Below are 12,552 nucleotides of genomic sequence, written 5' to 3' on the forward strand. Positions count from 1 at the left end.
AGACGCCTGGGCCATTGGACCTGGAGGGTCCCCGCAGTTGAGTCTGCCGACCTTTCTCAAGGTGAGGGTCAGCGTGTTTCTCTTTCATCTGGATGTCTTGCAAATTGGCAACTGGATTCAGAGACAGAACCAGGATCAAGTTCAGTCCCTTTGGCAAGACCAGGGAAGGCCCTGTGATGCCTGGTTTTCTCTCCCCCGCGGTCTTTTTTTTTTTTTTTTTTTCCTAAGATTTTATTGCTTTATTTGACAGAGGGAGAGAGCACAAGCAGGGGGAGGGGCAGAGGGAGAGGGAGCAGCAGACTCCCCGCCAAGCAGGGAGCCTGATGTGGACTTGATCCCAGGACCTGGGGATCCTGACCTGAGCCGAAGGCAGACGCTGCACCAGCTGAGCCTCCCAGGCGCCCCTCTCCCGAGGTCTCGGCTGCATCGATGATCAGTGTCTGGGGCAGATTTGGTGATGCTCCGGTGTGGTGATTTCTTCTTCATTGAGTAATCGGAATACTGTAATGAAAAAGCACTTACCTCATGTCCTGTGTGCTCACGGACAGCTGTGGCTCCTGTGAAGAAGCCGGGACTGATCGATTCTTTTGCTGTGTTTGTCAGTTTCCAAGAAAATAGATTGGTTCCCTATTATCCTCTAAATGTAACTTTTTTTTTTTTAATCTTAAAGGCTCATAGGGATGATTAAGTTCTATTATATTTGCTTTTAAAAGACATTATTTGGGGGGGTAGGGAATAAAAGGCATTATTTTATGTCACGTCTCAAAAAAAAAAGAATCTTAAGTGCTTATGGTTTTAACATATTTAATGGGTTTCAGTTCACTGCAGTCATTGCCATTATCGAAGCGTCTTTGGGCCATGGGAGCCCCTTGAGGGTCGGAGTCCTTTGGCAGCTCGTGCTCTTGACTCGTAGGTATTTTTCTTTTCTTTTCTTTTCTTTTCTTTTTCTTTCCTCCCTTCCTTCCTTCCTTCCTTTTTTCTTTCTTTTTTTTTTTTTTAAGATTTTATTTATTTATTTGAAAGAGAGAGAGACAGCCAGCGAGAGAGGGAACACAAGCAGGGGGAGTGGGAGAGGAAGAAGCAGGCTCCCAGCAGAGGAACCTGATGTGGGGCTCGATCCCAGAACGCCGGGATCACGCCCTGAGCCGAAGGCAGAAGCTTAACGACTGAGCCACCCAGGTGCCCCGAGGCTCTTAGATATTTCTTTCCCCTGACTTGGAATCAGTCATTTCTCTAAAAAGCCCTATTTTCTTAGTGAGAAACTGTCCTTAAAGACAGTAGTCTGGTGTTAGGGATGCTTGTTGCATCTCAGTGGTCACTGTTTCCAGGCCTTTTAGGAGAGATAGCTAGGCGATGGTGCTGCCCGTAGAGACAGATGGGAGAGTGCCATGAGTTCATGCTGACATTTCCGATTCAACACACAGGCTACAGAGCCTTGACTTTTACGCTTTTCTCTGGTTTCTTTAAAGTCCAGTAATTTTACTAGAACGTCCTGGTTTTGGTCATTGTGGATCAAACGCTGCGGGGAGAGCAGGGAGCCTCATCTTTACAGTGCCCCCGACCCCGGCCTGGTGCTCCCCCAGTAACCCCGCTCCCACTGCGGCGAGCGCTCGGCTCAGCCGCCACAGGTGTCCTGGCTCAGGAGGCCCTCCCACCGCACTCCGCCTGGCTGTGCCTTCTCTGCCTTCGGCTCTTAGCTCAGATGTGCCTCATTCAGAAGAGCCGCTGGACCCCGACTGCCGCTACAGACCGGATCCCCCGTCGATGGTCTGTTTCTCTGCCTCTTGTCTGCACCTTTCATGACGTCCGGACAGTGTGTGACGGTCTCATTGATCCTCTGCTTGTGCTTTACCTCCCCTGTTAGGACAGAAGCCCCTTGGGGACAGGCCGTGGCTGCCTTGCTCTGTGCTGCACCCTGAGCACATCGTAAGGGCCTGGCTCACAGCCGGCCTCCACAGAAACCCGAGGAGCCAGTCGAAGCTGCCGGCGGTGGCAGTGTGAGTCCAGTGTTGTCTCCCACGTGGCAGGAAGACCGGGGCGTTCTTTCACACTCGCCTGTCATCCTGAGCCTGAGGGACGTGGGACCGGACTGACGTCCATCCTCGGCCATGTCCGACATCCTTGAGCCCTCGTGTCCCCTCGTCCCTTCCCTTGGAGGGCACTGCTCACCACCTGCACCAGGTTTTCTGTTGGTTTTTCTGTTGGGTTATTTGCATTCTTTGCTCTTTGTAACCTTTTCTTGGGAAATAGAAATACGAACGATAGCTCACAGAGCACATGTGTGGTCGGCGGCCTCTGTCAGTGCTGCTTCTTCGCCCAGTAGGATGTCTTCAGTGTCCTTGGGCTCACTTCCGTGCTGTGACCTAGCCCACACCCTGGACCACACCTGTCACTCCACCTGGCTGCCCTGGACCTGGGTGCGGGCCCTCAGCTTTCCCGCCATTCGGGCTGCTCTGCAGCCTTGCTCCCAGGCAGCTTTGCCCCCGCATGGGGCAGCTGTCTCTGCACCTCCCTGGCTAGCAGGTGGCAGAGTCTGGCCGCCTTGCCTTCCTTTCGGCAGTGGGGGCTTGGTCAGGTCCCTCGTCCAGTTTTTATCGGCTTCTCTTGTGCGTTGAGGACGTGAGCTCTCTGGTTGTGTGCTGTATTTCTCTTGTCCACCTTGGTGGTCACTCCCCGGGCCTTCTCCTGCCCTCCTGAGTCCCGGCGGATCCCTTTGTCAACTTCCCATGGCTCCTGCTCTGCTTTCCCACTGGGTGTTCACGAAGGTCCTTCGCAGCATCTTACCAGAAGGCCGGTTGGTCTCACAATTGGGTCTACAATCGTGTTTTCTCGGCCTGTGCATTTCTTGTTGCCAGGAGCCCAGTGGACTTTCTCATGGCCACCACAGGGCAGAGTGTGGGCGTGAGCGACGGACTCTGGATGACCCTGCCCCAGGGCTGTCAAGGGGAATAAAAGTGCCATCCCTGAGGCTCCTGGTGGGCTCCGTGGAGCGTGTGGCTCTTGATCTCCAGGTTGTGGGTTCTAGCCCCACGTTGGACGTAGAGATGACTTAAAAATAAAATCTTTTAAACAATAAATGAAGTGCCCTCCCACCGTGTGCCTCAAAGGCTCCCTGCACTTTGGGCACTCATGTCTCTATCCTTGTTCCTTTTGGTCTCAGAGCCACTTCCTGACAGCCGCCCTCAGTCCCTGCTTACCGGTCAGGAGACAAAGGCTGACCTTGCCGGTTCTCACGTGGGAGGGGGTCCTCAGACCGGCGGCATCAGCACAACTGGGAATGTGTGGAAAGTGCCCACGTGGGCCTGCTAACAGGCCTGCTGGGATTGGGGTGCTGTTGGAGGCCCCCCAAACCTGGCTGTACCTGGCTCAGGACACTCTTTCACCTGCTTCCCTAAATTACCTACCTTCCAGCTTCTTCTTGGGTAAAATTATGTTATTTGGGACAAAGGGTCATTTGTCCCCCAGAGAGAAATGGGTGGGCTTTGCTTAAGAGCCATCCCCTCCCCTTGCTGAGGGCCAGACTGCGGCCAGACCCTGGCAACGGAGCATTGGGCCTCATGGGGGTGGACGGGCCAGCCAGCCTCGGTCATGGTGGGGAAATTGAGCCATCTGTTTGTTTCTTGCAGCTTCTCAGATGGAAGTTAAGAAGCCATTTATTCTGTCCTCCATGAGGCTTCCACTTCTGGACACCAACACCAAGGTAGATGGTGGGGTCAGCCCGAGCTCCACGGGGAGCAGCCGCAGGAGGTGTGGCGGCGCTGGGGCCAGAAGTCCTCACTGACTCAGCCAGACCTAGACATCAGAGGGAGGACGCAGGTGTGGGCACTGCCGAGTCGTCAACTAGGACTCCCCACATCCTACTCCTTGTATAGTTAACCACGAATGAAGTTGGGAAGCAGTCCCCGAGACCCCGTCGGGTCCGCCGATGCGCTCGAAGGGCTCCCAGAGCTCACGAGAGCTGTCATGCTCACCGTTCCGGCTTGTCGCAGGGAAAGGGCACAGACTGCTATCAGCCAGGAGAAGGGGTGCCCCGGGCAGGGCTCAGGAGGGTCCACACCGCCTCTCCCCGTGGAGTCGCGGGCAGCGTGAGCTCCGCTGGCCCCGAAGTGACAGCGCGCAGGAGTGTTGCCAGCCAGGAAAGCCCCCAGCCTCGGTGTCCAAGGTCTTTATCTGGCTTCCGGTCACACAGACCTGGACGGCTGCCCGCATGGCTGACCTCAGTCTCCAGCCCCTCGGGAGGCTGAGCTGATACCGTGTGGCCCAGAGCCCCAGGGAAATAAGGACACTGGACTCGGGACATCCCCGGGCTTGGTGATGACCTCCCAGCAGCCGAGGACAGGGTTGACCCTTACTGACCCTTGTTGGGGCCCCATAGTCAGGCAGACCTGCTTACTCACAGGTAGCAAGGGCCCCCCTGCCCGTCCCTACAGGCTGCTCCAGACTTTGCACTCATCCTGGGCAGCCTGCTCCTTGGCGAGAGATTTGGAAATGACTGAAATGGACTCCAAACCACTGAGGGCCCATCTGTTGTAGGCCTCCACGCACAGCCCCAGCATCTGCTCGTCCTCGGTGCTGTTGCTCTGGAGCGCCTCTGAAAGGGCTCACACCGTGGGCTGCGGACGATGCCGGTGGCCAGGCGCAGCCTCAGCCTGAGCACCCATTGTGCGACCACAGTGCTCGCCCCCCAGATCTGCCCCTTCCCACAGTCGTTCAGGGCACGTGTGTGATGGGGGGTGGCATGGAGCTGTGAGTGGCCAAGGAGGCTGGGGGGTTAATATTTGACCTGAGGTCCAAAGGGGAGAGGCATTATGAGGAAGGATCCCCAGGGAGGGGGCATTGGGCCGGTGTCTGTGCCAGTGGGCTGGAGGAGAAGGCGGAGGGCCTGGAGGAGGCACCAGCTCTGGTGGAGGGGGTTTTCAGAGCCACGGCGACCTGGCTGTGCCTTTGAGCCACCAGGCGGAGCCATTGAGTGGGGCGGACAGCAGGCTCAGCTCCCAGGAGTGTTCGGGCAACATCTGTAGATTCAGGGTCCTTGTGCTGAAGGGGGGGGATGGAGCTGGGATGGTAGCACGTAAGAGGTGCCAACCCTGTGGAGCCACAGTCCAGCTCGAGGCGGGACAAGCACGGGGAAGAGGGCACAGCACGTTGGGAGCCAGAGGAGCAGTAAGTCTTGTGCCTAGGAAAGGAGGGTGGTGTGAGGGACAGGAGGAGAAGGGGCCTTCCTCTGAGGCTTGAGCATGTCCACAGGCTGGCGAGGTACAGATACAGGTGTATGTAGATGGGGTATGGGTGTGGGCACAAAACAGGTGCAGGCACGGGTGCAGACAGGTGCACACTTAGGCGCAGCACAAATGTCAGTGCAGGAACAGGTGTGGGCAGAGGAAAGGGCAAGATTCCTGTCTCCCAGCTGGACTGCTGTGGCCCTGTCCGGGGCTCTCCCTCTGAGGCCCCTCCCTGACCTCCCTTGCTCCTGGGCAGGTGAAGCGGGCCGTGGTGCAGGTGATCAGTGCCATGGCCCACCACGGCTACCTGGAACAGCCTGGAGGAGAGGCGATGGTGGAGTACATCGTGCAGCAGTGTGCACTGCCCCCTGAGACGGAGGTAAGGGGGTGCCCCCCACCCATCTGCTCTTGGGCTCAGGAGCTGTTGACCTTCTGTGAGGCAGCGTGGTCATTGGAACCTGCGCAGCCCCAACTTGAGGGGCAGATGGGTGTGTGGGTCTCAGTCTGTGTCCTGAGCACCTCTCTTATTTCTGCGCTGGGGCCTCTGCACCTTTAGTGCTTCACTCCTTTAGCTCCCAGGACTCAGGAGAGAGAGACAGAATAGATATGTAGTTCTCTTTGGAGCTTTTCTATTGAAAAAGTTACTAAGCAAATCCAAGTTTCTTCTTGAGGGAGAGCAAGGTAGATGTCAAAAACAACAAACCAGACATGACTGTGTGCTCTCCGTATGGCCTTGAGTCTGCCGTAGGCCTGGCCTCTCAGGCCCACAGAGCCACCCTGCCTGCCCAGGTCAGCTCAGAGCTACATGTCCTCACCCGGGACCTCCGTGTTTAGTAGGTGACATACTGGAGTCCAGCCAGAGGGAGTGAATGCTGCTACCCTGCCTCTCAGGCAGCCGCTGCCGGCCCTGGTAGGGGTCCCGCTCGGCGCTGTGCCCTCAGGCCTTGGGGCGCTAGGTCCCCTGCTGCTGTGGCCCACTTGGTCTCTGCATTTTCACAGCCGCTCTGGGGTTGTTGGGCATGTACTGGAGAGAATCAAGACCTCTGTTTTAGTCTATTAGTCCCTAGTATTTGGGGATTTGAAAATTTCTTTTAGGGTATTAAATTTTTCTAGGCGAATAGTTTTTCATGGCCATTGCAGACTTGTAATTTTATTGTATTGTCTATTGTGAATCTGGCCAGGTTTATTCCTGCTTTTAAGAGTTTGTTGAGAGGGGCGCCTGGCGGGCTCAGTCAGTGCAGCGTGCAACTCTTAATCTCAGGGATGTGAGTTCAAGCCCCATGCTGGGTGCAGAGAGGACTTAAATAAATAAAATCATTTAAAGAAATGTTTGTCGAGATATTGTTTTTGACCTAATAGATGGTCAAGCTTTCAAAATTGTTCGTGTTTGTTTGGGATGAAGTTCTTTGTTTTTAGAGCATGCTTTAAAACTTGTTATTCCAGGCCTAAACATCCCTATTTTCTTTATTTGACCTTTGATCTCTAAGGGAGAAGTGGTGGGTCTCCTACAGTCATATTCTGGCCATTTCTCTTTGCTGTTCAGTGTTTGCTTTTTGGTATTTCAAAGCATGAATGGGAGACGCAGACAGGACATGTAGAAAACAGGTCATTTTCTTGCAAGGAACCTTCCTAGGGAGCTGGGCTGTGGGTGCAGTCTCTCTGGAGAGGACGGACTCGGGCTGCAGAAGCTGTAGCAAAGGGAGGTTTTCTTAGGCAACTGTCACATCCACACGGGCCCTCCTGCATTTACAGATGTCAGCATGGCCACAGTCGAGGATAAAGTGGTATCTTACCGAGTCTGTGCCTGGCAGGGAAGTCTCAAGGCTTCCGGAGACTCATTATTCCGGAGACTAGACCCAAGCCAGCTGCACCTGTTTCCTTGGGCAGTTTTGGTGCAGAGTATGTTACCTGCCCATGGTGGGTGACCTCGCGTCCCCCTGTGGAGGCTGGGCAGCGTCTGCCCTGTTTGCATACAGGCTCTGTCCTCATGGCCAGAGCCCACAACTGTGCAACCTTTGAGAGCAGAGCAGTGCAGCCCCATGCGTGCTCCTGCCTCTGTCCCCCTCGCTCCCCAGCCGCAAAAGCTGGGTCCTGACAGCGAGGACCTCCCAGCGGACAGCGTGCGGGCCATCAGCATCAGCACTCTCTACCTGGTCAGCACCACTGTGGACAGGATGAGCGACGTGAGTGTGTGGGCCTGCCCCGCATCCTGCGCCTGGGCTCGCCCGAACAGCTAGCCTCCCAGCCCCCAGGGCACCTGATGACCACTGTCCTCCTGACCTTGTGGCCCAGGGACTGTTGAACCCTGCGGTGGGGAAGCTGCAGGGGCAGTGTGCTTTCCGGGCCACCTCCCCAAACCTTCCCGAGCCCCTGCGGTGCCTGGGGGGAGTTCCCGGCTGTGTTTGCCCCTGCAGCCTGCCCTCCCGCGGTGCTGCAGACAGACCACGGCTCTGCCCCCAGGTCCTCTGGCCCTACCTGCTCGAGTTCCTCACACCCGTGCGCTTCACCGGGGCGCTGACCCCGCTCTGCAAGAGCCTCGTGCACCTGGTCCAGAAGAGGCAGGAGGTGGGGGCTGATGCCTTCCTCATCCAGTACGACGGCAACGGTGCGCCCCGCTCCCTTCCACGTCATCCCTCACCCCTGATCTTACCCTTGAACCCGGCCTCTTCCCACCGCCAGCCCCACCCCCCGACTCCACCCCACCCCAGGGTGCTGTCAGGGGCTCTGTGGGCAGGCAGCCCCCTGAGCATTTCTACCGCTCCTTTCCAGTGACCCTCCCTTCGCCCTACGCCATAACCACGAGACTTCTGGTGAGCATCACACTCAGCGTGCTGGGCTGCTTGTGTCCCCTCCCCGAACCAGCACAGCACACTGATGGAGTCAGGGAGGGAGTGGGCTTGCTCTCGGTCCCCGTGTCCCCCGCCTCATGCTGTCTCGCACTGGTGGCTGCTCAGGTGCTCCCCGTGGGATCTTGGGGGAGCTGTGTCTTGGAGCCCTCCTCGTCTCCCCGCTGTGGGGCGGCCTTGCGGGGCTCACATGGGGGTGGTGGTGCCTGGAGCGCCTGGAGCTCCCACCTGTACTTCCGTCAGACTGTGTCTTCCAACCCCTACCTGGGGGACGGGCGTGGGGCCGCCTCGCTGCGCCTCCTGAACGTCCTGCATCGTAGCATCCACCCTGCGCTGGGGCCGCGCTGGGCGACCACCGTTCCCCTGCTGCTGGAGCACCTGGATGGTGAGGCTCCAGGATGTGGGCGGTGCTCCTCCACCTCTGACCCCCATTTGCCAGTTTGCGTCCGGGTTGGCTTTTGGGGACCAGAGTTTTTTAAGGTCAAAGAAACGGCCTCCCCTAAGTTTCAAGGACACGGGACTGGAAGGGTGCCCCTGCTGGGTGTCACCCAGGAGCATCTGGGCTGTGGGATGCGCCCTGGCGGTCCCAAACACAGGACATGGCCTATCTGGAAGGCGCTGGGCAGGGACCTGGGCCTGGGTCCCTGAATTCTACTCCTACTTGCTGGGACGGGCCAGGCTGACCACGTGACTGATCATTTCAGAACGTACCGAAGAATCCCTGTCTCAGAAGGAGTGGGAAGAAAAGCTGCTGGCGGTGAGAATGGGGAGATCCAGGGCGCGGCCTGTGTTGGGCATGGAGAACTGCTGTGGCCTGGGTCGGGACAGCTCAGAGCAGGAGACGCTAGTGGGAGGCTGCACCTCTAGGGTCCCGATGCCTGCCTTGACCTCGCGGTGTGGCTGGGGGCGCGGCGGGGCAGCAGCTGGGTGTCCCTGGGGTGAGGACCATCTGCCGCCCTCATACATGGCTCACTCTGCTGAGACAGCGCCACCTTGCCGCGGCTCTGAGCTTCTCCCGCCCAGGAGCCTTCTGTCCTGCCCCCCGGCTGGCCCACTGCACATTTGGCCGCCCGGGGTGTGCTCTGCCAAGGCTCGAAGGTCGTCTCCAGACCGTGCAGAGCCATGGCACAGGACCACCCTGAGGTCACTTCGCGTGACGTCTTTGGGCCTCAGTTCCCTCCCCAGCCGGCCTGTGAAGGGCTGCGTTCCTGGCCCCTCACTGTCGTAGCTCCTGCCCACAGTTCCTTCGGGACACGCTGGCTGTTGTGTCTGACAACACGTGGATTTGCCAGCTGAGCCTAGAGATGTGCAAACAGCTGCCCTGCTACAATGGGATGCCCCAGGAGAAGGTGTGCAGAGGACGGGGTGCCCCAGGAGAAGGGGTTCTGGGCATGGTCCTTTGGCTCCCTAGTTCCCGTGCCTTGATTCTGTGGGACTTTCTGCCTGAACGTGTCTCTAGTGGCCTGCGGGCCTGACAGAGCCTCCGCCTGGTGGCTGACGGCTGGGAGATGCACGAGCCCATTTTCCCCACCTCTTGCTCCTCAAGACGTTGCCCAGAACTCACCTGGTCTTCGCAGGGGCCACTGCCATAGCTCCCAGAAGCCCCTCCCGTGTCTGGTCGGCACCGCCGTGCTCAGGCGTCAGGCACAGCCGTGCTCCTCGGCTCTGTTGCAGAACTTCCTGTATAAGTGCATTGGAACCGCGCTGGGGGCCGCCTCGAGCAAGGAGGTGGTGAGGAAGCAGCTGCAGGAGCTCCTGGAGACAGCCAGACACCAGGAGGAGGCTGAGCGCGAGGTGGCTGCCGCCCTCCCCAGGAGGCCTCTCCGTCCCCTCTCAGGCACTCCGCGTGTGCATGTGTGCTTATGTGTGCATGGCCGCACCTCAGTGGGGTGCACACGTGTGTGCAGTGTGTTCCTTTCCATCCCTGTGCTTGCCCAGGTGTGAGTGCACCTGTGTGCCTCCCTAGGGCCTTGCCTGTTGCTTTGGGATCTGTGCCATCTCTCACCTGGATGATGTCCTGGCCCAGCTGGAGGACTTCATGAGGTCTGATGTGTTCAGAAAGTCCACCGGCATTTTCAACATTTTCAAGGTACAGGAGTCGGGGTGACAGCTAGGGGGGCATCTCGGGTGGGACTGGCCTGTGCTTGTGTCTTGGCCGTGGTGCCGTGATTTGAGGTCCTGGGAGAAGTTGGGGGCAGGGCAGGGAGGTGGCATCTGGTCCATACTTCCTTGTGGGTGGGGCTGGTGTGGGGGCCCCCTCCCAGCTGGTGACAAAGGGCAGGCAGCCCTCTGCTAGCCATGGGCTCTGATGGGTCTGCCCTCCTGCCTGCATGTCCTCTGCCCCCTGGGGGCCAGTGGCGGCTGTATTCTTGGGGGAGTGTGATTCAGGAGGCACGGACCATTGCCGTCTCCATGCCAGCCCTTTTGGCCAGGTTTTCTGTCTCCCGCTGCCTATTATAATTTCAGAATCTGTGGGGCCTCAAGGGTGGAGGGGCTCCAGTGCAGCCACTGGAGAGAGGACTGGGATCCCGACTCTGGCCCTTTTGCTACCTCTTATCCCACTCTCCCTTCTGCATGGTCCCCGACTCGGTCTTTTCCCTTCTGCCACATGGTCCCCAGCGGGCCCGAGCCTGGCCTGCCTGGCCTGTCCTGCTGTTCCTGCTGGAGGGACTCTCTCTGGGGTCAGGTGTCGCCATCCACCACTTCAGTGATGCCTCTGACATTGCTGACCGGCTCTGCCCTTCTTCCAGAGGGACTTGGGGAGTCTGAGCGCAAGGCTTCCTGTTGGGGGGCATGGAGTGATCTCTGACTGAGGCCTTGCCAACCCCTCTGGCCTCTCAGGACCGAAGTGAGAACGAGGTCGAAAAGCTGAAGTGCACCCTGATCCTGTGTTACGGCCACGTGGCGGCCCAGGCCCCCCGGGAGCTGGTGCTGGCCAAGGTGGAGTCGGACATCCTCCGGAATATATTCCAGTACTTCAGCACCAAGGTGGGCGCCTGGGCACACTGCCTGTGGGGGGCCCTGCTGCCAGAGTCGCACACGCTAATTCCTTTCACTTTTGTTGTTCAGGTTCTGGGAATAAAGGTAGAGACCAAGGTACAGTGTGTGGGAGTTAAGTGTGGACTATGCCTTTTCTCTCTCCTCTGGGCTGGGCTGGCCGTGAGCTGCAGGGGCAGCAGCCAGGGGACGCTCGCTGGGCCTCCCTGCTCCCGGTCCTCGGGGATAGCTTTCCGGGGCATCGCACCAGGGCCCGTCCCCACTCACCTTGGAGCAGCCGCTCCTCTCGCGGCCAGGATGGGGGCCCAGGAGCTGGTGCTCTGGCCGGGGCCTGGATAGCGGGTGGACAGAAGGATGGCGGAAGGACTCCTGAGCGGCTGGGTGGCAGGCCTGCAGGCTGGGGCTCTGCTCCCTGATGCTCACGGGGCTCACCTCTCGGTGAGTTCTAAAGCCAGTAGCGCCGGTCAGGCCCTCTGGCCTCACTAACGTGCCTCCTCTCTGGGATCGCTAACCTGGCGGTATGTCCATAGGAGCAGTCGGGCTTTTCCTTGAAAGAGCGGACCCCCTCGGGTCCCCTGGGGTTGGCTGGGGGGAGGATATTTTTGACTCCTGTCTCTTTTTCTGGCCCTTCTTGTCCCCAAGACAGCACCCTGCACCCCATTTCCCGACTACCCCCGGAGGCCAAGTTGGTGGGACAGGCAGGGGTCAGCCCCACTCTGCTGGGGCTCTTCTTACATGTAGTCCCTTCTCCTCCCACCTTGGCAGACCCTCCAGCCACTGTGCAGGGTGCAGGGGACTCAGCATGCTGTCTGCCCTGGCCAGGCAGAGAGCTGGGGCCGCAGGGGCTCCGTCCCAGACCTCCCAGTCTGTCTTGGCCCCCTGAGAGTCCCTTAGGGAGGAGCATGTGTGGCTGTGGTCTGAGGGGAGGGCATGTGGTCCAGCCTCTGTTGGTGTGGGCGGCCACCCGTTCTGGGTTCAGCCCCAAGGGCAGAGAGGCAGGGCCCAGCACATCAGGGTGGAGCCGTGCTGTGGGGCAGGCATTGGCAGCCTCCCGCAGCCCAGTGTCCTTCCAGGACCCGGCTCTGAAGCTGTGTCTTGTCCAGAGTGTGTGCATGGCCAGCCAGGCCATCTGCAGCAGCGCACAGGCCGGCTCCTTCCACTTCTCCCGGAAAGCAGAGCTGGTGGCACAGATGATGGTGAGTGCTGGCTGGGGCCTGCCTGGGTCCTAGGCTGGCTTCGAGGGTGATGCCGCAGACAGGGAAGGTGGGCCTGGGGAGGGCTGGGGCGACCCCAGCACCCACTTGGGTTGAGGGACAGAGCTGGCCGAAGCCAGTGCCAGGCAGATGGCTGACCAGGGGAAAGCAGGGGCTTTGGCCCAGGGCTGAGTCACGGGGCTGGCCCCCCAGGAGTTCATCAAGGCAGAACCTCAGGACTCCCTGAGAACACCCATTCGGAAGAAGGCCATGCTTGCCTGCACTTACCTGGTG

At 58.9% G+C, this 12,552-nt stretch overlaps 1 protein-coding gene across 2 annotated transcripts in view; it reads left to right on the top strand.

The window, feature by feature from the left end:
• The window catches only part of MROH1 (maestro heat like repeat family member 1), a 68,599-nt gene that overhangs the window by 35,790 nt on the left and 20,257 nt on the right, over positions 1 to 12,552 (top strand). Inside the window, exons 13-26 of one of the 2 annotated variants that reach the window (XM_040625719.1) lie at positions 3,627 to 3,700; positions 5,479 to 5,601; positions 7,298 to 7,405; positions 7,683 to 7,827; positions 7,992 to 8,032; positions 8,312 to 8,453; positions 8,773 to 8,825; positions 9,310 to 9,417; positions 9,743 to 9,862; positions 10,035 to 10,157; positions 10,910 to 11,056; positions 11,138 to 11,164; positions 12,139 to 12,261; positions 12,472 to 12,551. In XM_040625719.1, the coding sequence (XP_040481653.1) occupies positions 3,627 to 3,700; positions 5,479 to 5,601; positions 7,298 to 7,405; positions 7,683 to 7,827; positions 7,992 to 8,032; positions 8,312 to 8,453; positions 8,773 to 8,825; positions 9,310 to 9,417; positions 9,743 to 9,862; positions 10,035 to 10,157; positions 10,910 to 11,056; positions 11,138 to 11,164; positions 12,139 to 12,261; positions 12,472 to 12,551 (1,414 nt within the window). The remainder of the gene's footprint in view (positions 1 to 3,626; positions 3,701 to 5,478; positions 5,602 to 7,297; positions 7,406 to 7,682; positions 7,828 to 7,991; positions 8,033 to 8,311; positions 8,454 to 8,772; positions 8,826 to 9,309; positions 9,418 to 9,742; positions 9,863 to 10,034; positions 10,158 to 10,909; positions 11,057 to 11,137; positions 11,165 to 12,138; positions 12,262 to 12,471; position 12,552) is intronic. The other variant, XM_040625720.1, reaches the window with a different exon arrangement.

Source organism: Ursus maritimus, unplaced genomic scaffold, assembly GCF_017311325.1.
Source record: "Ursus maritimus isolate PB19 unplaced genomic scaffold, ASM1731132v1 scaffold_9, whole genome shotgun sequence".
Taxonomy (NCBI): domain Eukaryota; kingdom Metazoa; phylum Chordata; class Mammalia; order Carnivora; family Ursidae; genus Ursus; species Ursus maritimus.